The 27854-nt window shown below is 29.0% G+C and overlaps 3 protein-coding genes across 3 annotated transcripts in view; 1 reads left to right on the top strand and 2 right to left on the bottom strand.

Annotated features, from left to right (window-relative positions):
* The window catches only part of LOC147809925 (coatomer subunit gamma-1-like), a 104529-nt gene extending 86433 nt beyond the window's left edge, over positions 1-18096 (top strand). Inside the window, exon 12 of the mRNA XM_087164665.1 lies at positions 17031-18096. The gene's annotated coding sequence lies outside the window, so the exon portion shown is untranslated. The remainder of the gene's footprint in view (positions 1-17030) is intronic.
* Positions 7336-11071, bottom strand: LOC147809926 (uncharacterized). Its single transcript, XM_087162939.1, has 6 exons — positions 10069-11071; positions 9553-9822; positions 9130-9318; positions 8610-9057; positions 8018-8543; positions 7336-7368 (listed from the first exon to the last, which is right to left on the bottom strand). Exons 1-6 carry the CDS (start codon positions 11069-11071, stop codon positions 7336-7338), a joined length of 2469 nt encoding a protein of 822 aa, XP_087019065.1.
* Positions 11102-26678, bottom strand: LOC147809924 (uncharacterized). Its single transcript, XM_087162938.1, has 2 exons — positions 23973-26678; positions 11102-11233 (listed from the first exon to the last, which is right to left on the bottom strand). The coding sequence occupies exons 1-2, from the start codon at positions 26676-26678 to the stop codon at positions 11102-11104; spliced, it is 2838 nt and encodes a 945-aa protein (XP_087019064.1).
* Between the last annotated feature and the right edge of the window lie 1176 nt (positions 26679-27854).

Genomic DNA, 27854 nt, shown 5'->3' with positions numbered 1-27854 from the left:
TAAATGTGGCGCATAAAAAAACGAGGAAATAAAAGCAGCGCATAAAAATGACAGCTATGTAGAAGAAGAAAAAACGGTTCGAGTATAGTATAAGAGCTATGTCCAAAATACAATAAAATGTAAAATTAAACATAACTTTTTATGCGCAAGAAAAATAAATGCGTGAAGACAGGCGAAAAAATAACTCATAAAAAAAAATTATATATATATATATATATATATATATATATATATATATATATATATATATATATATATATATATATATATATATATATATATAAAGTAGGTATTGTGTTAATTAAATAAAAAAAAAAACAAATATAGCGGGAAAAATAATGCATAAAAAAGTAAACGTGAAAATAAAACGCTTAAGAGAAGGAGAAGCGTAAATATAGGGCGTAAGAAAAAATAAAAACGTAAAATGTACGGTAAAGGATAGCGATATAAATAAAACCAATGCGTAAAATTAAATATAAGAAAAGGAAACAAAAGTATAACATAAAGAAAAAAAAACGTAAATTATAATAAGGAGTAAATTTAGTATTAAATAAACGTAGAAACGAGTAAATGTGGCGCATAAAAAAAACGAGGAAATAAAAGCAGCGCATAAAAATGTCAGCTATGTACAAGAAGAAAAAACGGTTCGAGTATAGTATAAAAGCTATGTCCAAAATACAATGAAATGTAAAATTAAACATAACTTTTTATGCGCAAGAAAAATAAATGCGTGAAGACAGGCGAAAAAATAACTCATTAAAAAAGTATATATATATAAAGTAGGTATTGTGTTAATTAAATAAAAAAAAACAAATATAGCGGGAAAAATAATGCATAAAAAAGTAAATGTGAAAATAAAACGCTTAAGAAAAGGAGAAGTGTAAATATAGGGCGTAAGAAGAAAAAAACGTAAAATGTACGGTAAAGGATAGCGACATAAATAAAAGCAATGCGTAAAATTAAATACAAGAAAAGGAAACAAAAGTATAACATAAAGAAAAAAAACATAAATTATAATAAGGAGTAAATTTAGTATTAAATAAACGTAGAAACGAGTAAATGTGGCGCATAAAAAAACGAGGAAATAAAAGCAGCACATAAAAATGTCAGCTATGTACAAGAAGAGAAAACGGTTCGAGTATAGTATAAGAGCTATGTCCAAAATACAATAAAATGTAAAATTAAACATAACTTTTTATGCGCAAGAAAAATAAATGCGTGAAGACAGGCGAAAAAATAACTCATAAAAAAAAATTATATATATATACATAAAGTAGGTATTGTGTTAATTAAATAAAAAAAAAACAAATATAGCGGGAAAAGTAATGCATAAGAAAGTAAACGCGAAAATAAAATGCTTTAGAAAAGGAGAAGCGTAAATATAGGGCGTAAAAAAACGTAAAATGTACGGTAAAGGATAGCGATATAAATAAAAGCAATGCGTAAAATTAAATATAAGAAAAGGAAACAAAAGTATAATAAAAGAAAAAAAAACGTAAATTATAATAAGGAGTAAATTTAGTATTAAATAAACGTAGAAACGAGTAAATGTGGTGCATAAAAAAACGAAGAAATAAAAGCAGCGCATAAAAATGTCAGCCATGTACAAGAAGAAAAAACGGTTCGAGTATAGTATAAAAGCTATGTCCAAAATACAATGAAATGTAAAATTAAACATAACTTTTTATGCGCAAGAAAAATAAATGCGTGAAGACAGGCGAAAAAATAACTCATAAAAAATATATATAAAGTATGTATTGTGTTAATTAAATAAAAAAAAAACAAATATAGCGGGAAAAGTAATGCATAAGAAAGTAAACGCGAAAATAAAATGCTTTAGAAAAGGAGAAGCGTAAATATAGGGCGTAAAAAAACATAAAAACGTAAAATGTACGGTAAAGGATAGCGATATAAATAAAAGCAATGCGTAAAATTAAATATAAGAAAAGGAAACAAAAGTATAACATAAAGGAAAAAAAACGTAAATTATAATAAGGAGTAAATTTAGTATTAAATAAACGTAGAAACGAGTAAATGTGGCGCATAAAAAAAACGAGGAAATAAAAGCAGCGCATAAAAATGTCAGCTATGTACAAGAAGAAAAAACGGTTCGAGTATAGTATAAAAGCTATGTCCAAAATACAATGAAATGTAAAATTAAACATAAATTTTTATGCGCAAGAAAAATAAATGCGTGAAGACAGGCGAAAAAATAACTCATTAAAAAAGTATATATATATATAAAGTAGGTATTGGGTTAATTAAATAAAAAAAAAACAAATATAGCGGGAAAAATAATGCATAAAAAAGTAAACGTGAAAATAAAACGCTTAAGAAAAGGAGAAGTGTAAATATAGGGCGTAAGAAGAAAAAAACGTAAAATGTACGGTAAAGGATAGCGATATAAATAAAAGCAATGCGTAAAATTAAATATAAGAAAAGGAAACAAAAGTATAACATAGAGAAAAAAAAACGTTAATTATAATAAGGAGTAAATTTAGTATTAAATAAACGTAGAAGCGAGTAAATGTGGCGCATAAAAAAAACGAGGAAATAAAAGCAGCGCATAAAAATGTCAGCTATGTACAAGAAGAAAAAACGATTCGAGTATAGTATAAAAGCTATGTCCAAAATACAATGAAATGTAAAATTAAACATAACTTTTTATGCGCAAGAAAAATAAATGCGTGAAGACAGGCGAAAAAATAACTCATAAATATATATATATAAAGTAGGTATTGTGTTAATTAAATAAAAAAAAACAAATATAGCGGGAAAAATAATGCATGAAAAAGTAAACGTGAAAATAAAACGCTTAAGAGAAGGAGAAGCGTAAATATAGGGCGTAAGAAAAATAAAAACGTAAAATGTACGGTAAAGGATAGCGATATAAATAAAAGCAATGCGTAAAATTAAATATAAGAAAAGGAAACAAAAGTATAACATAAAGAAAAAAAACGTAAATTATAATAAGGAGTAAATTTAGTATTAAATAAACGTAGAAACGAGTAAATGTGGCTCATAAAAAAAACGAGGAAATAAAAGCAGCGCATAAAAATGTCAGCTATGTACAAGAAGAAAAAACGGTTCGAGTATAGTATAAGAGCTATGTCCAAAATACAATAAAATGTAAAATTAAACATAACTTTTTATGCGCAAGAAAAATAAATGCGTGAAGACAGGCGAAAAAATAACTCATAAAAATATATATATATATATATATAAAGTAGGTATTGTGTTAATTAAATAAAAAAAAACAAATATAGCGGGAAAAATAATGCATGAAAAAGTAAACGTGAAAATAAAACGCTTAAGAGAAGGAGAAGCGTAAATATAGGGCGTAAGAAAAATAAAAACGTAAAATGTACGGTAAAGGATAGCGATATAAATAAAAGCAATGCGTAAAATTAAATACAAGAAAAGGAAACAAAAGTATAACATAAAGAAAAAAAACATAAATTATAATAAGGAGTAAATTTAGTATTAAATAAACGTAGAAACGAGTAAATGTGGCGCATAAAAAAAACGAGGAAATAAAAGCAGCGCATAAAAATGTCAGCTATGTACAAGAAGAAAAAACGGTTCGAGTATAGTATAAGAGCTATGTCCAAAATACAATAAAATGTAAAATTAAACATAACTTTTTATGCGCAAGAAAAATAAATGCGTGAAGACAGGCGAAAAAATAACTCATAAAAATATATATATATATATATAAAGTAGGTATTGTGTTAATTAAATAAAAAAAAACAAATATAGCGGGAAAAATAATGCATGAAAAAGTAAACGTGAAAATAAAACGCTTAAGAGAAGGAGAAGCGCAAATATAGGGCGTAAGAAAAATAAAAACGTAAAATGTACGGTAAAGGATAGCGATATAAATAAAAGCAATGCGTAAAATTAAATATAAGAAAAGGAAACAAAAGTATAACATAAAGAAAAAAAAACGTAAATTATAATAAGGAGTAAATTTAGTATTAAATAAACGTAGAAACGAGTAAATAAAAGCAGCACATAAAAATGTCAGCTATGTACAAGAAGAGAAAACGGTTCGAGTATAGTATAAGAGCTATGTCCAAAATACAATAAAATGTAAAATTAAACATAACTTTTTATGCGCAAGAAAAATAAATGCGTGAAGACAGGCGAAAAAATAACTCATAAAAAAAAATTATATATATATATATAAAGTAGGTATTGTGTTAATTAAATAAAAAAAAAAACAAATATAGCGGGAAAAGTAATGCATAAGAAAGTAAACGCGAAAATAAAATGCTTTAGAAAAGGAGAAGCGTAAATATAGGGCGTAAAAAAACATAAAAACGTAAAATGTACGGTAAAGGATAGCGATATAAATAAAAGCAATGCGTAAAATTAAATATAAGAAAAGGAAACAAAAGTATAATAAAAGAAAAAAAAACGTAAATTATAATAAGGAGTAAATTTAGTATAAATAAACGTAGAAACGAGTAAATGTGGCGCATAAAAAAAACGAGGAAATAAAAGCAGCGCATAAAAATGTCAGCTATGTACAAGAAGAAAAAACGGTTCGAGTATAGTATAAAAGCTATGTCCAAAATACAATGAAATGTAAAATTAAACATAAATTTTTATGCGCAAGAAAAATAAATGCGTGAAGACAGGCGAAAAAATAACTCATTAAAAAAGTATATATATATATAAAGTAGGTATTGGGTTAATTAAATAAAAAAAAAACAAATATAGCGGGAAAAATAATGCATAAAAAAGTAAACGTGAAAATAAAACGCTTAAGAAAAGGAGAAGTGTAAATATAGGGCGTAAGAAGAAAAAAACGTAAAATGTACGGTAAAGGATAGCGATATAAATAAAAGCAATGCGTAAAATTAAATATAAGAAAAGGAAACAAAAGTATAACATAAAGAAAAAAAAACGTAAATTATAATAAGGAGTAAATTTAGTATTAAATAAACGTAGAAACGAGTAAATGTGGCGCATAAAAAAAACGAGGAAATAAAAGCAGCGCATAAAAATGTCAGCTATGTACAAGAAGAAAAAACGGTTCGAGTATAGTATAAGAGCTATGTCCAAAATACTATAAAATGTAAAATTAAACATAACTTTTTATGCGCACGAAAAATAAATGCGTGAAGACAGGCGAAAAAATAACTCATAAAAAAAACTTATATATATATATAAAAAGTAGGTATTGTGTTAATTAAATAAAAAAAAAACAAATATAGCGGGAAAAGTAATGCATAAGAAAGTAAACGCGAAAATAAAATGCTTTAGAAAAGGAGAAGCGTAAATATAGGGCGTAAAAAAACATAAAAACGTAAAATGTACGGTAAAGGATAGCGATATAAATAAAAGCAATGCGTAAAATTAAATATAAGAAAAGGAAACAAAAGTATAACATAAAGAAAAAAAAACGTTAATTATAATAAGGAGTAAATTTAGTATTAAATAAACGTAGAACCGAGTAAATGTGGCGCATCAAAAAAAACGAGGAAATAAAAGCAGCGCATAAAAATGTCAGCTATGTACAAGAAGAAAAAACGATTCGAGTATAGTATAAAAGCTATGTCCAAAATACAATGAAATGTAAAATTAAACATAACTTTTTATGCGCAAGAAAAATAAATGCGTGAAGACAGGCGAAAAAATAACTCATAAATATATATATATATATATAAAGTAGGTATTGTGTTAATTAAATAAAAAAAAACAAATATAGCGGGAAAAATAATGCATGAAAAAGTAAACGTGAAAATAAAACGCTTAAGAGAAGGAGAAGCGTAAATATAGGGCGTAAGAAAAATAAAAACGTAAAATGTACGGTAAAGGATAGCGATATAAATAAAAGCAATGCGTAAAATTAAATATAAGAAAAGGAAACAAAAGTATAACATAAAGAAAAAAAACGTAAATTATAATAAGGAGTAAATTTAGTATTAAATAAACGTAGAAACGAGTAAATGTGGCTCATAAAAAAAACGAGGAAATAAAAGCAGCGCATAAAAATGTCAGCTATGTACAAGAAGAAAAAACGGTTCGAGTATAGTATAAGAGCTATGTCCAAAATACAATAAAATGTAAAATTAAACATAACTTTTTATGCGCAAGAAAAATAAATGCGTGAAGACAGGCGAAAAAATAACTCATAAAAATATATATATATATATATATAAAGTAGGTATTGTGTTAATTAAATAAAAAAAAACAAATATAGCGGGAAAAATAATGCATGAAAAAGTAAACGTGAAAATAAAACGCTTAAGAGAAGGAGAAGCGTAAATATAGGGCGTAAGAAAAATAAAAACGTAAAATGTACGGTAAAGGATAGCGATATAAATAAAAGCAATGCGTAAAATTAAATACAAGAAAAGGAAACAAAAGTATAACATAAAGAAAAAAAACATAAATTATAATAAGGAGTAAATTTAGTATTAAATAAACGTAGAAACGAGTAAATGTGGCGCATAAAAAAACGAGGAAATAAAAGCAGCACATAAAAATGTCAGCTATGCTGGCAGAGTTTAGTGCGTTGTGGAAAATGCCCAGCAAGCATAATGAAAGAGTCATCTTTTAACTAATCATAAATTTTATTAAGCAAGAAAAATCATAACTTAACTTAAACATCATAAAGGAAAACAATCCTCTCCATAACATGAATTCAATACATACAGTCTTGAAAATCAAAAGAAACAAAACTCCAAAAACAATCTTGATTTGTTATATATATATATACAAAGTAACACTTGCATAATGAGGGTACTTACACACTCAAAATTAATACTATGCAAATTCTTTCTTTAAACTATTTTTAAATGTTCGAACTCCCTCCTTCAGAGGTTTTTCGAACTCGTGATCTCTGACTCTTACTCGAACCTTGTTCATTGAAATCCATAGTCTGACATGCGGCCCCATCGAACATTTCAAAATAAATTCCTTTAATTTTATTTAATTCAGTCTTAGTTAAAGCCTTAGTCAAAAAATCAGCCAAATTACTTTTACTTTTAATATACTTAATTTCGAATTTTCCCTCATTAAGCAAATTTCTCACGAAGTGAAATCTTATATCAATATGCTTCGTCTTTAAATTTTCAACATTATTTTTACAATAATAAATTGCAGATTGATTGTCACAATACAAAACAGGTTTTTCAATTTTTGATATTATGTTTAACTCATTACATATGTTTGTAAACCATAAAAGTTCCTTAACCGTATCTGTTAAAGCTATAAATTCTGATTCCATGCTACTTAATGCAATACATTTTTGTTTGCTACATTTCCAACTAAAAGGAATACCTGCTAAGCATATCAAATAACCTGATGTAGAAAATCTGTTTGTTAAATGACAACCCCAATTTGCATCTGAATAAGCTATCAAAAAAGAATTATTAAGATTTGATAAACAAAGTTTATGTTCTTTAGTATTTATTACATAATTCATTAAATCTACAACTACAGTCCAATGTTGGTAATTATAACAATTCGAGAATTGTGACATAACGTTCACAGCATATGAAATATCTGGTCTGCTACGATTTGCTATAAAAGATAAGCACCCTATCAATGTACGATAAGGAAATTTCTTCATTATTTTATTTTCAAATATTTCATTTACTTTATTTGGCAATTTAAAACCTACTTTAATTGGTAACGTAACATGAGTTTTAGGTAATTCATTAAATCGTTTACATAATTTTTCAATATAAGTTTTTTGATGTAAATACAAATTACCGTTTTTGTTCTCAAAGTTAACACCTAACAAATATTTGACTTTTCCTAAATTTTGAATATCAAGTTTACTCTTAATCAATTTAATAGTTTCATCTAAAATAGTTTTAGTCTTACAATATAACACCATGTCATCAACGTATACCAATAAAATAATGTTATTCATTTTATACACACAATTACAACATTTGAATTTTTCGAAACCAATCGATTTTAATATAGTATCTAACTCAGCATTCCATTCTCTACCTGATTGTTTAAGTCCATATATCGACTTTTTAAGTAAACATACTTTATTCATTTCACCTTCGATTTCAAAACCTGGAGGTTGCTTCATATAAATTATCTCACTAAGATTTCCATACAAATATGCTGCTTTCACATCTAGCTGTGCATACCTCCAACATAACATAGACACAAGAATAATAAATAGTAATCTAATAACAGAAAAATTCACAACTGGTGAAAATACATCAAGAAAGTCAATACCATGCTGTTGTCTAAAACCTTGTGCTACAAGTCTAGCTTTGTATTGTTTAACATTATTGTTTTCATCTCTTTTGACTGCATAAACCCACCTATTTCCTATTACTTTAGCATTGGGAGGTTTATCAACTATTTCCCATACCTTTCTTTCGTTCATAATATTTAACTCTTTTTCCATTGCCTTATTCCACTGATTTCTTTCTGGTAGTTTTTGTGCATCGGAAAAGTTTTTCGGTATTTCTGCATTATATACCTCACCTTCAAATATATCACTTATTTGATTATCTACAAAAGAATTAGATGGCGAATCTTCACTTTCGCTATCAGTGTCACTATGGGAAGAAGTTAAATTTTGAGTTTTGCTTAAAGCTTTAAAATTGAATTTAGAATGATCATACTCAATTTGGTTTTTATCGCAATATTCTTTAGCTTGGTTGTTTGATCTTAATCTAGTTTTATCGCCTGGAGGGTAATAGTAAACATCTATTCTGCTACTTTTATTACGCGGTCTCTCAACTCTAGTCCATTCTGTTATTTTTAAAGGTTTTAATTTTAAATCAGGAGATTTAGCATGAACCTTATCTATCTCATTTTCATTATTATCCTCAAAATTGATGTCTGAATTCAGATTTATAAATAAAAAGTTTTCATTACTAGGTTTACCAAATAGTATTTTAACTCCGTTTTTACTTTCATCAATTTTTACGTGTATAGTTTCTATAGTTTTCCTATCTTTAGGCAAGTAAATTCTATAACCTTTAGTACTGACTGCATATCCAGTTACAATTCCTACTTTTGCATTTGGTTGTAGTTTGTTTCTCTGAACTTTAGGGATATGAGCATACGCTAAAGATCCAAATACTTTGAAATGTTTAACTGACGGTTTATAACCATAGAAAATTTCAAACGGTGTTTTACCTTCCAGTAGTTTGTGTTCACTACGATTCTTTACGTGAACAAAACAATGCAGTGCTTCTGCCCAAAATCTACCTTTTAAACCACTATCGGCTAACATTGAGCGTATTCCCTCTCCAGCTACTCTGTTATAAGATTCGGCTACCCCATTTTGTTCTGGAGTGTATACTGAAGTTCTCTCCATACGTATACCTAATTCATTAAGAAAATCTTGAAATTTTACATTACAAAATTCTATGCCGTTATCACACCTTACAGATTTAAGTTTAACATTTAACTGTCTTTCATATTTTGCTAAATACAGTTTAAAGCAATTAAAAACTTCATGTTTATGTTTTATAGTAAAAATTTCAGCATAACGAGAAAAATCATCTATTATTGATACAAAATATTCAGCTCCACCAACTGAATTTACTGGACTTTTACCCCAAACATCCATATGTACTTTCTCTAATACACTTTTAGTCATTATACCATGATTTACTTTAAAACTAGTTCTAGTCGATTTAGTTATTTTACAAGTATTGCAAGCATCAAATTTACCACACAAATTATCTAAACCATTCACAACATTGTTTTGACTCATATGATTTAACATTCCAATATTTAAGTGGCAAAATCGTCTATGAACCAATTCCCTATCTAGACCTGTACTAAATGCTAATTCTTTAGATACTACCACTTTTTCAACATAGCCTTTAAGTATATACAACTTATCAATTCTAGGTACAGTAAATAAATAATTATGGTTTTTACCAAATACAGTCATTTTGTTATTACCCCATTTTACAGTAATCCCTGCTAAATCCATATTCGAACCGCTTATTAAATTTCTACGCATATTGGGTGCAAAATATACATTTTCTAATTTTATGGGAACAAATTTATCTCTATCTTTAACATTAAAATGTATATCACCAATACCAAAAATATCAGACTTACTATTTTTATCTCCAACAAGTACTTGACTAGGATTCAAAGTCTTGAAGTTACTAAAGTAGTCTCTTTGTGTACAGAAGTGAGCTGTGCTGGCAGTGTCGATCAGGAATTCAACAAACTGCTTGTCTTTCCTTTGGCGAATTTCAGCATCTCTTATCGTAGTCAAATCACTGTAAAAAGTTTCCTTGGAATCTTGAGTTTTAGAATTCCGTTTCGTGGTTTTCTTCTTCAGGAAACATCTTTCCGCACAATGTCCTTTCTTATTGCAGTAGGAACACATAATTGTTGTTGTTGTATCATTGCCCAGGACGCGACCACTGCTTTTATTTCCACGCAACTTCCGATAGGCTTGCTTTCTAGTAGATGAAGTAGTATAAGCATCGGCGACTATGTCCTCTCCTCTGTCTTTCTGCTTTTGTTGTATCCTTCCAGATTCGATTAGGAGCTCCTTTTCAACATTAGAAATCGAAAAATCTTTATCTTCTAGTCGATGAAGCATTTGAACTAAGTTGTCATAATCTGCTGGCAATCTTCTAATTAATTGGAAACATGTGAGCTTTTCTGGCATTTCAAAACCTGCGTCATGAATCTGTTTCCTTTTTTCATTTACTAACTTGCAGAAAATGCCAATAGTCTCCTTCTCTGGATCAAACTTCAATTCAAAGAATTCATCAATAAGTCCGGCTAACCGTGCTCGGGAGGTAGGTTCAAAGTTTTCTTTTAAAATAGTCCACGCTGTCTTCCCGTCCTCTGTGTCGGCTATCAGCGGTTGGAACTGCTCATCAATTCCTTGGAATATAGTAGAGTAACTTCTAGCTTTTCGCATTTCATAAGAGCGTAAGTCTCTGTCTGTTGCATCAGTTGGTAATGGCTTCTCTGTACCACCAACAAATTCCCAAGATCCTTTATCGATGAGTAACACTTTCATATTTACTTTCCAACTACTGTAATTGAAACTGTTTAGCTTTGTAAATCCCAATATGGAGCTGCTGTCATTTTCGGCCATCTCCAATCTATCTAAACGGCCCCAGTAGCGTTATAATAAACTTGCTTCTAAAGACGACAAAAGCTTAACTAAGCTGGGCAGGCAAGGCCCATAACCTTGCTGGCAGAGTTTAGTGCGTTGTGGAAAATGCCCAGCAAGCATAATCAAAGAGTCATCTTTTAACTAATCATAAATTTTATTAAGCAAGAAAAATCATAACTTAACTTAAACATCATAAAGGAAAACAATCCTCTCCATAACATGAATTCAATACATACAGTCTTGAAAATCAAAAGAAACAAAACTCCAAAAACAATCTTGATTTGTTATATATATATACAAAGTAACACTTGCATAATGAGGGTACTTACACACTCAAAATTAATACTATGCAAATTCTGTCTTTAAACTATTTTTAAATGTTCGAACTCCCTCCTTCAGAGGTTTTTCGAACTCGTGATCTCTGACTCTTACTCGAACCTTGTTCATTGAAATCCATAGTCTGACAAGCTATGTACAAGAAGAGAAAACGGTTCGAGTATAGTATAAGAGCTATGTCCAAAATACAATAAAATGTAAAATTAAACATAACTTTTTATGCGTAAGAAAAATAAATGCGTGAAGACAGGCGAAAAAATAACTCATAAAAAAATTATATATATATATATAAAGTAGGTATTGTGTTAATTAAATAAAAAAAAAATATAGCGGGAAAAGTAATGCATAAGAAAGTAAACGCGAAAATAAAATGCTTTAGAAAAGGAGAAGCGTAAATATAGGGCGTAAAAAAACATAAAAACGTAAAATGTACGGTAAAGGATAGCGATATAAATAAAAGCAATGCGTAAAATTAAATATAAGAAAAGGAAACAAAAGTATAATAAAAGAAAAAAAAACGTAAATTATAATAAGGAGTAAATTTAGTATTAAATAAACGTAGAAACGAGTAAATGTGGTGCATAAAAAAACGAAGAAATAAAAGCAGCGCATAAAAATGTCAGCCATGTACAAGAAGAAAAAACGGTTCGAGTATAGTATAAAAGCTATGTCCAAAATACAATGAAATGTAAAATTAAACATAACTTTTTATGCGCAAGAAAAATAAATGCGTGAAGACAGGCGAAAAAATAACTCATAAAAAATATATATATATAAAGTAGGTATTGTGTTAATTAAATAAAAAAAAAACAAATATAGCGGGAAAAGTAATGCATAAGAAAGTAAACGCGAAAATAAAATGCTTTAGAAAAGGAGAAGCGTAAATATAGGGCGTAAAAAAACATAAAAACGTAAAATGTACGGTAAAGGATAGCGATATAAATAAAAGCAATGCGTAAAATTAAATATAAGAAAAGGAAACAAAAGTATAACATAAAGGAAAAAAAACGTAAATTATAATAAGGAGTAAATTTAGTATTAAATAAACGTAGAAACGAGTAAATGTGGCGCATAAAAAAAACGAGGAAATAAAAGCAGCGCATAAAAATGTCAGCTATGTACAAGAAGAAAAAACGGTTCGAGTATAGTATAAGAGCTATGTCCAAAATACAATAAAATGTAAAATTAAACATAACTTTTTATGCGTGAAGACAGGCGAAAAAATAACTCATAAAAAAAATATATATATAAAGTAGGTATTGTGTTAATTAAATAAAAAAAAACAAATATAGCGGGAAAAATAATGCATAAAAAAGTAAACGTGAAAATAAAACGCTTAAGAGAAGGAGAAGCGTAAATATAGGGCGTAAGAAAAATAAAAACGTAAAATGTACGGTAAAGGATAGCGATATAAATAAAAGCAATGCGTAAAATTAAATATACGAAAAGGAAACAAAAGTGTAACATAAAGAAGAAAAAAACGTAAATTATAATAAGGAGTAAATTTAGTATTAAATAAACGTAGAAACGAGTAAATGTGGCGCATAAAAAAAGGAAATAAAAGCAGCGCATAAAAATGACAGCTATGTACAAGAAGAAAAAACGGTTCGAGTATAGTATAAAAGCTTTGTCCAAAATACTATAAAATGTAAAATTAAACGTAACGTTTTATGCGCAAGAAAAATAAATGCGTGAAGACAGGCGAAAAAATAACTCATAAATATATATATATATATATATATATATATATATATATATATATATATATATATATATATATATATATATATATATATATATATATATATATATATATATATATAAAGTAAGTATTGTGTTAATTAAATAAAAATAACAAATATAGCGGGAAAAATAATGCATAAAAAAGTAAACGCGAAAATAAAATACTTAAGAAAAGGAGAAGCGTAAATATAGGGCGTAAAAAAAATAAAAACGTAAAATGTACGGTAAAGGATAGCGATATAAATAAAAGCAATGCGTAAAATTAAATATAAGAAAAGGAAACAAAAGTATAACATAAAGAAAAAAAAACGTAAATTATAATAAGGAGTAAATTTCGTATTAAATAAACGTAGAAACGAGTAAATGTGGCGCATAAAAAAACGAAGAAATAAAAGCAGCGCATAAAAATGTCAGCCATGTACAAGAAGAAAAAACGGTTCGAGTATAGTATAAAAGCTATGTCCGAAATACAATAAAATGTAAAATTAAACATAACTTTTTATGCGCAAGAAAAATAAATGCGTGCAGACAGGCGAAAAAATAACTCATAAAAAAAATTATATATATATATATAAAGTAGGTATTGTGTTAATTAAATAAAAAAAAACAAATATAGCGGGAAAAGTAATGCATAAGAAAGTAAACGCGAAAATAAAATGCTTTAGAAAAGGAGAAGCGTAAATATAGGGCGTAAAAAAACATAAAAACGTAAAATGTATGGTAAAGGATAGTGATATAAATAAAAGCAATGCGTAAAATTAAATGTAAGAAAAGGAAACAAAAGTATAACATAAAGAAAAAAAAACGTAAATTATAATAAGGTGTAAATTTAGTATTAAATAAATGTAGAAACGAGTAAATGTGGCGCATAAAAAAACGAGGAAATAAAAGCAGCGCATAAAAATGTCAGCTATGTACAAGAAGAAAAAACGTTTTGAGTAAAGTATAAAAGCTATGCCCAAAATAGTAGAGAGTAGGTAATGCGTTATTTAAGTAAAAAATATAAATTTAGCGATTAAAAATAATGCACAAAAAAAGTAAACCTGAAATATAAACGCTTAAGAAGAGGAGAAGCGTAAATATAGGGCATAAGGAAAAAATACCGTAAAATGTATGGTAAAGGATAGCGAAATGATTAAAGCAATGCTTAAATTAATGATATGAAAAAGAAACAAAAGTATTACATAAAGAAATAAAAGCGTAAAATATATTAAGGAGTAAATTTAATAAAAGTATAAATGTGGCGCATTAAAGTAAAAGCCATCCAGAAGTTATAGCAGTGCATAAAAGTAAAGTATCAAAAAACAAACCGCTTTAAGTAAAGAAAAAAAACAACGAGTAAAGTACAATAAATTTTAAAAGTTAAACATAACTTTTTATGCATAAAATAAAATAAATGCGTGAGGAAAGGCGAAAAAATAACGCATAAGAAATATTATATATGAAGTAGATAGTGTGTTAATTAAGTAAAAAACAAATTTATCGAGTAAAAATAGTGCATAAAAAAGGAACGTTTAAGAAGATCAGAAGCGTAAATATAGCTTGTAAAGACCCGTAAAATGTACAGTAAAGTATAGCGTAAATGAATAAAAGTACTGCGCAAGAAAAGTAAACAAAAGCAATGCATTTAGAAAAGAAAGCGTAAATTTATTAATAGAATAAACGTAGAAACGAATAAATGCAGTGCATAAAAGTAACACGTTATAAAAGCAAATAAGTTAAAAACAATTCGTGCAAAAGTAAAAATCATGTATAAGAAGAAGAAAAAACGTTTTAAGTTAAGTATAAAAGCAACGTGCTAACTACACTAAAGTGTAAAAGTTAAACATAACTTTTTTATGGGTGTGAAAAATAAATGCGTGAGGAAAGGCGAAAAAATAAAGCATAAGAAAAATAAAATATAATGTTGATAGTGTTTATAAATTAAATTTAAAAAAATTGACAAAAAGTAACACTTAGAACGAGAAGTGTAAATATGCGTCATAAAGGAAAAAAATTCTAGTAAAATCTAGAGTAAAGGATAGCGCAAATAATTAAAAGCAACACGTAAAAGTAATGAGAAAAGAAAACAATAATAATGCATAAAGAAAAAAACGCGTAAACGAATTTAATAAAAAATTAATTCGTATTAAATCATAACGCGTAAAAGTACGAGACACGTAAGGAAAGTAAATGCGTAACTATAAAGAAGAGTAACGTGTAAAATATAAAGTGTGGAGAAAAGGAGCAACGCTTAAAATTAAGGCATGATAAAGTAAAGAAAGTCAAGGCGTAAATGCAACTCTAAATAAAAAGAAACACATAAGATAAAATGCATACATAGATCTTGTAAAATAAGGCATAAAAATTAACGCTTGAAGAAGTATACGCGTATAAATAACACATAAAAAAGCAAATTTAAACTTAAGAAAAGTTATGTGAAAGTATTTAATGTCTAAATGTAACGCATAAAGAAAAGTAATTCAAAAAATTAAATAACACTTAAAGTAATGCGGAAGGAAAGTAAAAAATAATGCAGAAAAAACGTAACGCATGAAAAAAAGGAATTCAAAAACTTAATGACATGCAACAAAGTTAAGTAATAACGTTTAAAAGTCGCGTAACAATGAAACGTATAATGTGTAAAAATAACTCATTCGCATAGAGAAAAGCAACGCGTAAAAAATCGTATATGAGAAATCGCGTAAATTATAATGCATATTATAAGAAAAAGTACCAAATAAAGAAAAATAATCCGTAAAATTAGATTACACGTGAAAGAAAAGCAAAGCGTAAAGAAATGAAAAGCTTAAAGAAATTGGAAAACTGAAAAGTTACGCATTAAAAATAAACAAGTAAAAAACTCGTAGAAAAGTAGGAGTATAAATGTAACGTATAAAATAAAAGAGAGGAAAAAATGTACAGTAAATGGTGTTTAAAATAAGAAAAGTTAAGATAAGTAAGGAGTAAAAATTATAAGAGAAAGTAAAGTATTAAGAGAATTAGAGCCTAAAATATAAGGGGGACTGGAAAGTAACGTAGTTTTGGTGCATTTGATATTTATTATCAAAATTTTCTTTTTAATCAACAAAGTATTCACCCTCGTTAGCAACAAGCTTTCAATGTCGGGTCGAAATGAAACGGATTGCTTTTTAAGACTAACGAATATTTAATGCCCCGAAACACTACTTTCCGGTCCGCCTAATATAAGGAATGTAACCAGTAAAAGTGACGTCTGAAAAATGAAAACGCATTGAAGTCAAGCATAAATAAAAGTAAAGCGTGAAGCGTAGCAAATCTCGAAATTAAAAGTAATGTGCAAAATAAGGAAACTCGTTAAAGTTACAAATATCAAAAGAAAAAAAAATAACGCATTATAAAATTAAAAGTAATACATAAAAGTCAATAGCGCATGAAAGTAAGTATAGTGCGTTATAGCAATGTGTAAGAAAATCATACTCTAATAGTAACACAGAAGAAAAATTAAAGTAGTTATTAAAAAAGTAAACGCGAAAAATATGAAACTTAAAAGTAAAGGTTAACTAGATACCGCTAAATGAAAAGTAACAAGTAAAATGTGGGGCAAAGGATTAAATGTTTGGTTTAAAAACATAAAAATGCCACGCATAAAGAAAAACTATATCTAATTAAATTTGGTGAGTAATTAGTTAAACAAAAATCGTTAGATCTTTGAACAAGCGTAATAATCCTCTTCACTACATTCAGTCGGACAAAAAAAAATTATAATAAACTACGAATTTACATCTCTTTAATAAAAATTGTTTTAGTTTTAAAAAAAAACATCTCGAACTGATAGTTTAACAGTAAAATTTGTAAGAGCATGTTATAAAGAGGTTAAATAGTGCACTTTTTATTACAGGATCTTAAAAGATATCGATTTGTAAAAGTGATTGTTAAAATCGATAAGTAGCAGAACTATTTGGAAGATTATAGTACATTATGATTCAGCTTATACCATCCTCGTCGTGTTCGTTACAGTCTCCATCGTACCTTAAATTGGCTCCTATGCAATTATTCCTATTTATGCAAGAACAATTTAAAATCTTCAAGAAACTGAAAGGATTTCCAAGTGTTACGATGGCAAACAATTCAAGTCACTGGACAGATTTGAGCGAGTAAGTTTCGTTGAAAGAAGACTATTTATGATGAAGTAATCGCATATCTTTCGTGTATACATAAAAGGACTGAAATATGTTAAGTCTGCTAAGTTATCTTATTTAAATGTAAATTTATTTTTCAAATATTTTACAGCTGATTCTTGCAAATGTAATTAAAATGTATGGCGTGTGTGTATCTTTCTTTACCCCCAAAAGCATGAAATAAGGTTCTAAAAATAAGAGTAAAACACAAATGTTATATTCTTGAAACTAAAATACAATTGAAAATTCATATCGTAAACTATTAACAGAATCTTAATTTTATCGAAATCTCAGTTAATTGCTTTATAAAGTAAAATTTACCTAATTTTTGTAAGATAAAATTCAATTGAAATACACTTTCTCATTTTGTTGATTTATAAGTAAACATGCTTAGTCAGATAAGAGATGAAAATATTTACCCCATCCTGCCCCAATTCAGGGCATACGGGTAAATGTTAATTACAACCAAGTAAAGAACATAAAGTGCATAAAATACATAAGTCTTATGACAACAGCTCGTAAACTTTGCGGGTGATCAAGACAGTTGAACCAAATTAGCCATCTATAATTAGTCAGAATATTATATCTTTAAGAAAACATGACAAATATATCAGTCATGTATGTCATGAAAAGTTCAGTTCAGCAGATCCTAAAGTATGGATTAAAAGCACAATTAAATTTAAAACGCCAGCAATATTAGAAGCAAATTAAAATATAAATTGCCATTCTAGGTCAACAGACCCTTATATTGAGGCAATCAAATGGCATAAAATTTTTAAAAAATTGGCTTAGTTAGAAAAGAGAGATACTATTTCAGTCATTACATCTGAGCATTGGTTACAAATTGACTTATTGCGAAGTAAAAAGTAGCACTCTAAACAGGCAATTAGTTTGTTAAATACTAATATTCTTGCAAGTGCAAACTGTATAATAATTATTAGAAAATTATGGTTCCTGTAAACAATAGTGAAACAGTAAGACACAAGCAAAACAGACTTAAGTGAAGTAAACATAAACGACTCGTGAATTAGCGAGAGAATAAAGTTATAAAGATAAGTAAAGCGTAGTATATAATATCGGGCAAAATTGAAAGAAACTTATAAAAAGTAAATAATGAATGGGATAAATGAAAACACACATAATAAGAGTAAACACGTAAATTACAAATATTGATGCTCAAAATATAATCTGTAATGGAGACGCATGAGGTAAGTAAAAGTACAACATCATGTATAAAGTACTGGTAAGATAAGAAATTATAATGTGTGTAACAAGTAAAAGCAAAGCATTAAAGAGTAAACGTATATATAGCCATTTTTTGTCTATTGATATATAAAAGTTTTTTTGTAAAGCGAAGCATCTCAATTAACGCGTGAAGTCTATCTTTTAAAATAAAAATCGCCAAAAGTAAAAAATGTCGTATAATTAAATTGTAGCATCTTGACAATTAACACGTAATAAAAGTAATCATGTAAATGTAAGGCATAGAGAGAAAATATCCTTTAAAATAAGCTACGAATATTTTCATGCTTCAATTTACACCCAACTAATGCATAAAAAAGTAAGGCAAAAATGTAACTCGCAATATAAGACAAATAATATAAGCAAACTCAAAGAAAAGGAATAGTAAATCATAAAAAAGTAGCGCATAAAAAATTAGATGTAATTCATAAGAATAAATTCGGAAAATATAAAACTTAACTCATAAGATAAGTATCGCTTAAGAATAATTAACAGATAACATATCAAAGCGCGAGAAAATGCGATTATTTCTTTTGCGCCGCAATTTGCTTAATGCTTAACATTAATTTGCTGACTTAATTTACTCTATCTTTCTCAATGAGTCGTTTAATATATACGTTACTTTTTTACAAGGTACATATTGTAGCGTATCTACCACTACAAAATTACTATTCACTAGTATATAAGACATGTTAAACTCGACTCTATGTTGGGGTTGACATGGTCTGTCGTTACTCTCCCTACATTGGTGACCCGGACGTGATGTGAACACGCCTACCTTGGCAAAAAAGCCCACTTTGATCTGGATACGCCTACTTCGTTGGATGGTCCACATTGAACAGTTGACTTGTGACTGCGACATTATCCAACTCCTCGCACTGTTGCTACTCAGTCACGTTTCGATCACGCACAACGTCGGCTTGCATACTTATGATTACTCGACTGCAAGCGGCAACAGAGGAGCGACTACGACCGTGAAGTTAATACACCTCTCACATTCAGCACTCAAAAAATACGGTGATCTTAATACAGCTCTCCCGGCTTCTCACAAAACAGCAATGAATCAACTAGTGGTATTCGTTCATCGAATTCTATCACAGATATAATTCTAGTGGGGGAGTACTGTAGCGTATCTACCACTACAAAATTACAATTCACTAGTATATAAGACATGTTAAACTCGACTCTATGCTGGGGTACCTTTTCATAGATGACGGTTGACATGGTCTGTAACTCCACCCCCCACAATATATTGAATGCATTTTTTTCTCGCAATTTTCATTATAATCTACGAGTTGCTTTCCTCATGCAATATTTCTGCACGTTTAATTTCTTTATACGTTACTTTTAATTTTTATCCTTTTACTTTTCTCATGCGTTACTTTTACTTATCCTATGCAATATATTTACGCGTGTTTTATTATGCATTACCTTTACGTTTCTCAAGAACTATTCTTTTTTTTTCCATGTGCCTTACTTTTAATGTTTGATTGATTTATTCGTTATTTTTAAGCGCTTTTTTATCTAGCCCGTTGCTTTTAATTTCGATGGTTACTGTATTTTGCGCATTACTCTTTATGCATACTTTTACGAGTTTAATTTTCTTATGCGTTTTTAACATTACGTTTTGTGAGTTACATTTCTTTATGCTTCATTTTCACTCTGTTACATTTCATGGGCTATTTTTACTTTACCTATGCGTTGCTTAAACATGTTTTTTTTCTTACTCGTTACCTTTAATTTCGCACAATACTCATTTTCTCTTTAATTTTATACGTTACTGTATATTTATGCCTTGTGGCATAATTATCCTTAATTTTCTTCATGCGTCACATTTACGGGTTCTCTGATATTACTTTACTTATGTGTTAAATTTAAGCGTCTACGTTCCTCGTCATTGCAATTTTCTTATGTGTTACTTTTAGAAACCGTATAATAATTATTAGAACATTATGGTTCTTGTAAACGAAAGTAAAATAGTATAACGCAAGCAGGAAAGATTTAAGTGAAGTAAACGCTTAAAGATAAGCTTCTCGTGAAATAACGAGAAAATGAAAGGTATAAAGATAAGTAAAACGCAATATATAGCAAAATTAAAAGAAACCTATAAAAGAGAAGTAATGCATAGGATAAGTAAAAATTGCGCGTAACAAAAGTGAACACGTAATGTACATAAATAATGCTCAAAATGTAAAAGAAAAGCACAGTATAATTTGAAGGAAATAGTGACGCAGAACAGTAACCGTGTACGAGTAATACACTAAAAAGTAAAGGCAAACATTAAAATATGGAGTTAAAAATGCAGTAGAGCATCGTGTAAAAGTACTGGTAAGATTAGAAAATATGAGTGTACCAAGTAAAAGTAAAGCTTTAAAGTGTAAAAGCAATGCATAAAACAACAAACGTATAAATAGCCATCTTTTGTTTATAGCACGGATGGGCAAACTACGGCCAGCGGGTCCGTTGTAAGGTTTTATCCGGCCCGCGGATAGAATTTCAACTTGCCGATCCGTGGCGAATACATCCATTATTTTGTCTACTTAGTTTAAAGCTATTTTTGTTCTTTTTTTTAACAAAATACTGATGTCGTTTTTACTTTATTGATGGAAATTGTTAGTACAGACAGCTTCAATTGGTAAAATGTTGAAAGCATCAGTTCTTTATAGAATAGCCGCAGATTAGCTCCAACAAGCATTTGTCTTTCTCGAGAATCAGACATATAGAAACAAACATAGGCGAATTGTGCTTCACATGTGTCAGACAGCGCATTTTAAGCTCCAACGAGCAGATTTTTCTGCCGTTGCGAGTTCTAACATTATGTATTGAGTATGGAAAGATTGCGCACTAAGTAAAGCATAAGATGAGTAGACTCGTAAAAGAAAAGTAAGGCATAAATTAATAAACGAATAATAGAGCATTTAATAAAATGCAAGACAATAGTAAATTTGTAAAAACAAACTCAAAGAAAAGTAACGCCTAAGAAAATGAAATGCGTAAAATTATGAATAACAAAAGCATACGATAAAAGTAGCACATAAAAAAAATCGAAATAATTCATAAGATGAAAAATTTGGAAAATATAACACTTAAACGTAACGCGTAAGATAAGTATCGCTTAAGAATAAGTAACAAATCAACGTGAAAAAATAAATGAAGTGCGAGAAATTACGATTACGCATTATTTCTTTTGCTCGTTAATTTGCTTTATGCTTTGCATTAATTTGCTTTATTAATTTACTCTATTTATACTTTTCCTTTCTCAATGACTCACTTAATATATACGTCTTTTTCCCTCAATATTCATTATAATTTATCAGTTGCTTTCCACATCACTTTTACACGTTTAATTTCTTTATACTTTAATTTTTCTCGTTTTCTTTTCTCATACGTTACTTAACCTATAAACCTTAACCTTAACCTATGTAACGTTACTTAACCTATGCGATATATTTAAGCCTGTGCTGATTGCTCATGTGCTGATTGATATGTTTGATTGACCTACTCTTACGCGCTTCCTTGTCTTGCACGTTGCTTTTAATTTCATGCGTTATTATATTTTGCGCGTTACTTTCTTTGTGCATTCTTTTACGAATTTAATTTTCTTATGAGTTTTTAACATTAAGTTTTGGGTGTTACATTTTTTTATGTTTGGTTTTTACGCATTTACATTTTATGGATTATTATTACTTTTCCTATGCGTGACTTGAACGTGTTTTTGTCTTATGCGTTATTTCAAATTTTGCACAGTATTATATTTAATGCCTTACTTAATGTTTTTCATATTCTTTTTTAATTTTATGCGTTATTTCAATTTTTACTCCTTATGGTATTATTCACTTTAATTTTCTTCATGCGTCACATTTATGGGTTTTCTGCTGTAACTTTACTTATGTGTAAATTTTAAGCGTCTACATTGCAATTTGCAGCAATTTTTTTATGCGTTATTTTTACAATTGCAATTTTTTTATGCGTTATTTTTACGAGCTAACTTTTTATACGTTGCATTTACGCGTTTATTTTTCTTACGCATAAAGATGCTATGTACAACTTTCTTTTTACACGTTATTAAATTTTGCACGTTACTCATCTTATGCATAACTCATATTCTTCCATGTTTTATATGTCGCATTACTTTTCTTACACGTTACTTCTACTTTTTAAACATATGTCAGTTTTGCGCTTTATTTCTACGCCTTACACGTTTACTTCCTATTGTAATACTTTCATTTTACATATGATCCTTAGCTTTGGTATCCAGGTGACCTGCATGCGAACACTTTAAGGTAGAAAAATTCTGATACCGCACTCCCTATGCAGGGTGATCAAAGTGGTCACCCACCCGCTTGCTGACAACAGCCTATTAAATACGGTGATATGATCTCAGATCTCGGAGTTTCAGTCATAACAAACGCCTTTTAACATAAAATATAGTTAATAACAAGAAGGATGATGATAATGGTACAGTGTCATGGAGGAAACTGATTAGAAACTAATGATTTTACATTACTGCGTTGAGCGCCATCTATTGAGTATTAGAAATAATAATTAATATGGAGAAATATTATTAACAAACTTCCCCGATGAACTCTTAGTTCATAACAATTTAGTCATTTCATATATTAATCAAAGTTATTTTTCTCAAATGTAAGGTACCAATATTTAAAATATAATATAATCTTACCTTTTTACAATATGAGCCCTTCTTAATTATATAAAGATTATAATGCAATAATATTAATCGAATTCTTAAAATAATATGTTTCATGAGCATTAGTTCAAACCTTTAACAAATTATTACCTTATAAATGAAATTATTGAAATTTAAGTAAATATCAATTGATGAAATTAAATTATCATATCATGAATAATAAATCAAGCAATTTTCACAACACAAATTCTTTCACATGCAAAATATTTCAATTTTAAACAAACATGCATTTAAACAACAAAATATATATGTATGCATATTTTCTTTAAATCAAAAAAGTTCAAATAATATCTTAAGATAAAGTTAATTTGTAAGTTAAATGATTATCTTAAGTAATATTGTAAAATAAAATGTTCAAATAATAATAAATGTGAATTTAAAGTTCAAATAGAATGTTCATATTAATTTAATTGTTCACTTCTAAATTATATAATAAATTTATAGGACGTTTTATTATTGCCGTATCTGTTTTCAAAGCACATGCTCTTATTTTGTTATCACGTCCTTGAAATGTTTCCACAATTTTTCCAAGTTTCCACATGCTCCTTAGAAGTTTGTCATCATGAATCAAAACAATATCATTTACCTTAAAATTTTTATTACCTTTATCCAAATTTACATAATTGACAGCTCTTAAATTTAAAAGATAATCCCTTTTCCATTTCTTCCAAAATTGATTTATAAGTCTTTCTCGATATTTAAATTTTATTACTATCATTTTTTTGTCAATCATGCAGTCAATACCGGATAACTTGACTGACGGTAAACTTATTAATCGTCTTCCAAGTAGCATGTGGGATGGCGTTAGAGGAAAAGTATCTGGAGAGTCTGTAGTCACGTAAGTAATAGGCCTCGAGTTAATCACAGCTTCTATTTCACATAGAACTGTTTCGAGTTCTTCACTAGTCAAAGATGCTTTCCTCAGTAATTTCCGAAGAATGATTTTCATTGAACGAACCATTCGCTCGTAGAATCCACCCCACCAGGGTGCTCTTTCAACGATGAATTTCCACCTTATTCCCCTTGAGGAATAAAACTCACTCACTTCAGAACTGCTCAAAATAGTCCCCATTTTTTTCAATTCAAACTCTGCTCGCTTGAACGTTTGAGCGTTGTCTGAATAAATAACAGAACAAAGTCCTCTTCTGGATATGAAGCGACGAAAAGCAAGTAAAAATGCTTCAGTTGTTAAACTAGAAACAATTTCCAGGTGTATCGCTCGTGTAACTGCACAGGTACATAGCATGATGTAAAACTTACTGTCAGAGTCTTTCACAAATAAGGGTCCAGCAAAATCCAGGCCTGTAACTGAGAATGGAGGTGACTGTTCTATTCTGTCCTTAGGAAGAGGAGCCATGATTTCTCTTCCTGATCGAACATTGAATCTTTTACATAAGACGCATCTTCCAATTATTGACTTAATAAATTGCCGACCTTTCGGAATCCAAAACTTCTCTCGTACCTGCGTTAGTGTGTCTGAAATACCAGAGTGTAGGGTCTTTTCGTGTGCTTCTTTCACTATCAGTTCTGTAAATTTAGTTTTTGATGGTAATAGTATAGGATGTTTTTCATAATAGTTCAAATTGGAGTGCTGTAGTCTTCCACCCACAAGTAGAATCCCTTTGTCAGAAATGAACGGATTTAAGTCTCTGATTTTTGAGCACTTCTGTAAATGTTGTCCTTCCTGTAAGCAATCTATATCCTTACTGTAGTTCTTTGCTTGTACGTGTTTCAACCAAAGGTTTTCAGCTTCTTCTAATTCTTTTGCAGTTAAAACATTTTTGATTCTATCTTCTTTCTTCACTCTCAAATTCGTTATAAATCTTCTAATCCAGGCTGTTATTCGGTAAACCTTCTTAATAGAACTAAATTTGTGGATATCGAAAATTGAATCGTGAACATTATTTTCGCTTGCATAATTAACTGCAATAAATTTTGATCTCTTTTCTCCATCTACATCTGATCTTCTAAAATTTTCTTCGTTTTTCGGCCATTTTTCTTCGCTTAATGTCAACCATGTTGGTCCATTAAAAATAGTTGCACTTGAGAGCAAATCATGAGCACTGCATCCTCTTGATATGATATCAGCTGGATTATCATTTCCCTTTATGTACTTCCAATTAGAAGGATCTGTTAAAGTTTGGATCTCACTTACTCTGTTTGAAATAAATGTCTTCCACTGATTTGCATTTCCTCGAATCCAACTAAGGGCTATGGTTGAGTCAGAATATAGAATATAGTTGATATTTATTTGAAACACTTTCCTTAAAGTATCCAATAATCTGGAACCTATAAGAGTGACCATCAGTTCTAATCTTGGTAGACTCAACTTCTTCAATGGTGCAACGCGTGCCTTTGAAGTAACGAAGCTTACGTAAATTTTTTGATTTCTTTCATATCGAATATATGCAATCGCTCCATACGCCTTCTCACTTGCGTCACAAAATATAATTATCTTATAATTCCCTACTTCGGAACAGCTATCTTCTTCATGAAAATAATATCTTGGTAGTGAAAGTTCCTTTAATACATTTACTTCCTTATACCATTTTTCCCATTTCAGTCTTAAAATATCTCCGAATTCCTCATCCCATTCTAAGCCTTGTTCCCATATTTCTTGAAGAAGAATTTTAATTCTAATCGTGAATGCTGTTATATATCCCATTGGATCAAATAATTTCGATGATATGCGTAATACGTTTCTCTTAGTATTTTTCACATTTTCCAAAGAGTCAATTAAAGAACTTAAATCTAAATTAAATTCATCCTTTAAAGTATTCCAAATTAATCCTAAAACCTTTAAAGGTACTGTTTCTTCACTAGGATATTTTTCACATTTCGTGTCTTGCCATTTTTGGCATAACGCCTTAGAATTACTCTTCCACTTCCTAAGATTTATTGATGCATCCTTTAATATTAATTTAGTGTCCCTGGATAATAGTAGTCCATCTTCAATCGTATTTGTACCAGTAATAAGATCGTCGACATACAAATTTTCATTTAAAACCTTACACGCCAAAGGATGAGATTCTTTATAATTTTTGATATGATACTTTATTGTTCCAGCCAGTAAAAATGTTGATGATTTTACTCCGAAAGTTACAGTTCTATTGCGAAAAACCTCAATTTTCATGGGAGGGAATTGCTCTGACCAAAGAAATCTAAGATAGTCCCTATCATGTTCATCAATTAACAATTGTAGGAAAGCCTTTTCACAATCAGCAATTATTCCTATTTTAAACTCGCGAAATTTTAATAGTAAAATTAAAAGATTAGGGTTTAGATTGGGACCCGATAATAAGTTATCATTTAGAGAGTAGCAATTTTTTTCTTTAGCCGAAGCATCAAAAACTATCCGTAACTTTGTAGTTTGTTTATCATTTCTAATTACTGGATGATGAGGTAAGTAATAAACCATATTTGGAACTATTGATTTATCATTAACAGGTTCTATTATTCCTTCCGATAATTGTTCTTTAAAAATACTAGCATAATTATCATGCAAAGAAGGATTTTTATTAAAACGCGATGTTAAACTAATTAACCTACTTTTAGATAAATTAAAATTGTCAGAAATGTTTACCTCATCCTTAAATGGTAATTTAACTACGTATCTGCCATCCTGAAATTTTATATTTTGTTCAAACTGTTTTAAAGTTTCTTGCTCTAAAGGTGTATTCTGAATTTTATCATTTATGCCTAAGCTTTCAATATCCCAAAATTTCCGTAACTGTAAATTTATATCATCACAAGAATTATTTTCACTAGTTAATTCCTCACAATTAAATTTTTCATTACAATAACATAAATCTTCAATGATAGAGTCATTTTTTAAATCTGAATGAGTAATCCCAGTTACGCTTCCGCCGAGTAATGTTTCGACATAAAACAAATCTTTAGTCAACTCCTTTATGTACCCAGTGTGGAGTTTCCAATAATAATCTGCTCCAATTAATATATCAATGGAATTTATTCCTTTCGAAAGGCATAAATCAGTAAGCGCAAAATCCTCAAGCAGCAACTTTATTTTATTATTATGCGGTGGGAAAGAAGCACGTGTTATGGTACTTGAAACCAATAATTCGAACTCTGACCTTCGAGTAGAATATTTTTTATTGCTTATAGTACTCGCCTTTACTATATCAAATGTTTTTTTTTGCGGTTCACGGCTTCCAAAAGTATAAACTAATAAATTTTCCTTTCTTATTATCGGGAGATTAAGCTTTTGAGCTAATTCTCTAGTAATAAATGACCTCATCGATGCGGAATCAAATAAAATATTTATCTCCTGCGTTTTGTCTGCCAAATGCAGATTCGCAACACATGTTTGTAAAAACACTGATTGAAATTCCCCCTTTTGTCCCTCTTCGACATGAGAAACGCTGGCTACGACTGTATTTTTCTCTGCGGTTTCTTGCGAACTTTCGTTTAGAGTTTTCGGAATTCCAAAGCAAATTATTTCGTGATGAGATTTACTATTACATTTTTTACAAGGACTAATTTTACTCCTACATTGTGAACTTAAATGTGATTTTCGGAAACATTTAAAGCAACGACCTTCGCGCATTAATCTATCTCTTTTTTCAGAAACCGA

This window comes from Parasteatoda tepidariorum, chromosome 5, assembly GCF_982258835.1.
Source record: "Parasteatoda tepidariorum strain Cologne lab strain chromosome 5, Ptep-v5.0, whole genome shotgun sequence".
Taxonomy (NCBI): Eukaryota; Metazoa; Arthropoda; class Arachnida; order Araneae; family Theridiidae; genus Parasteatoda; species Parasteatoda tepidariorum.
The sequence above is the reverse complement of the archived record's forward strand: the minus strand, read 5'-3'. Positions and strand labels throughout refer to the sequence as shown.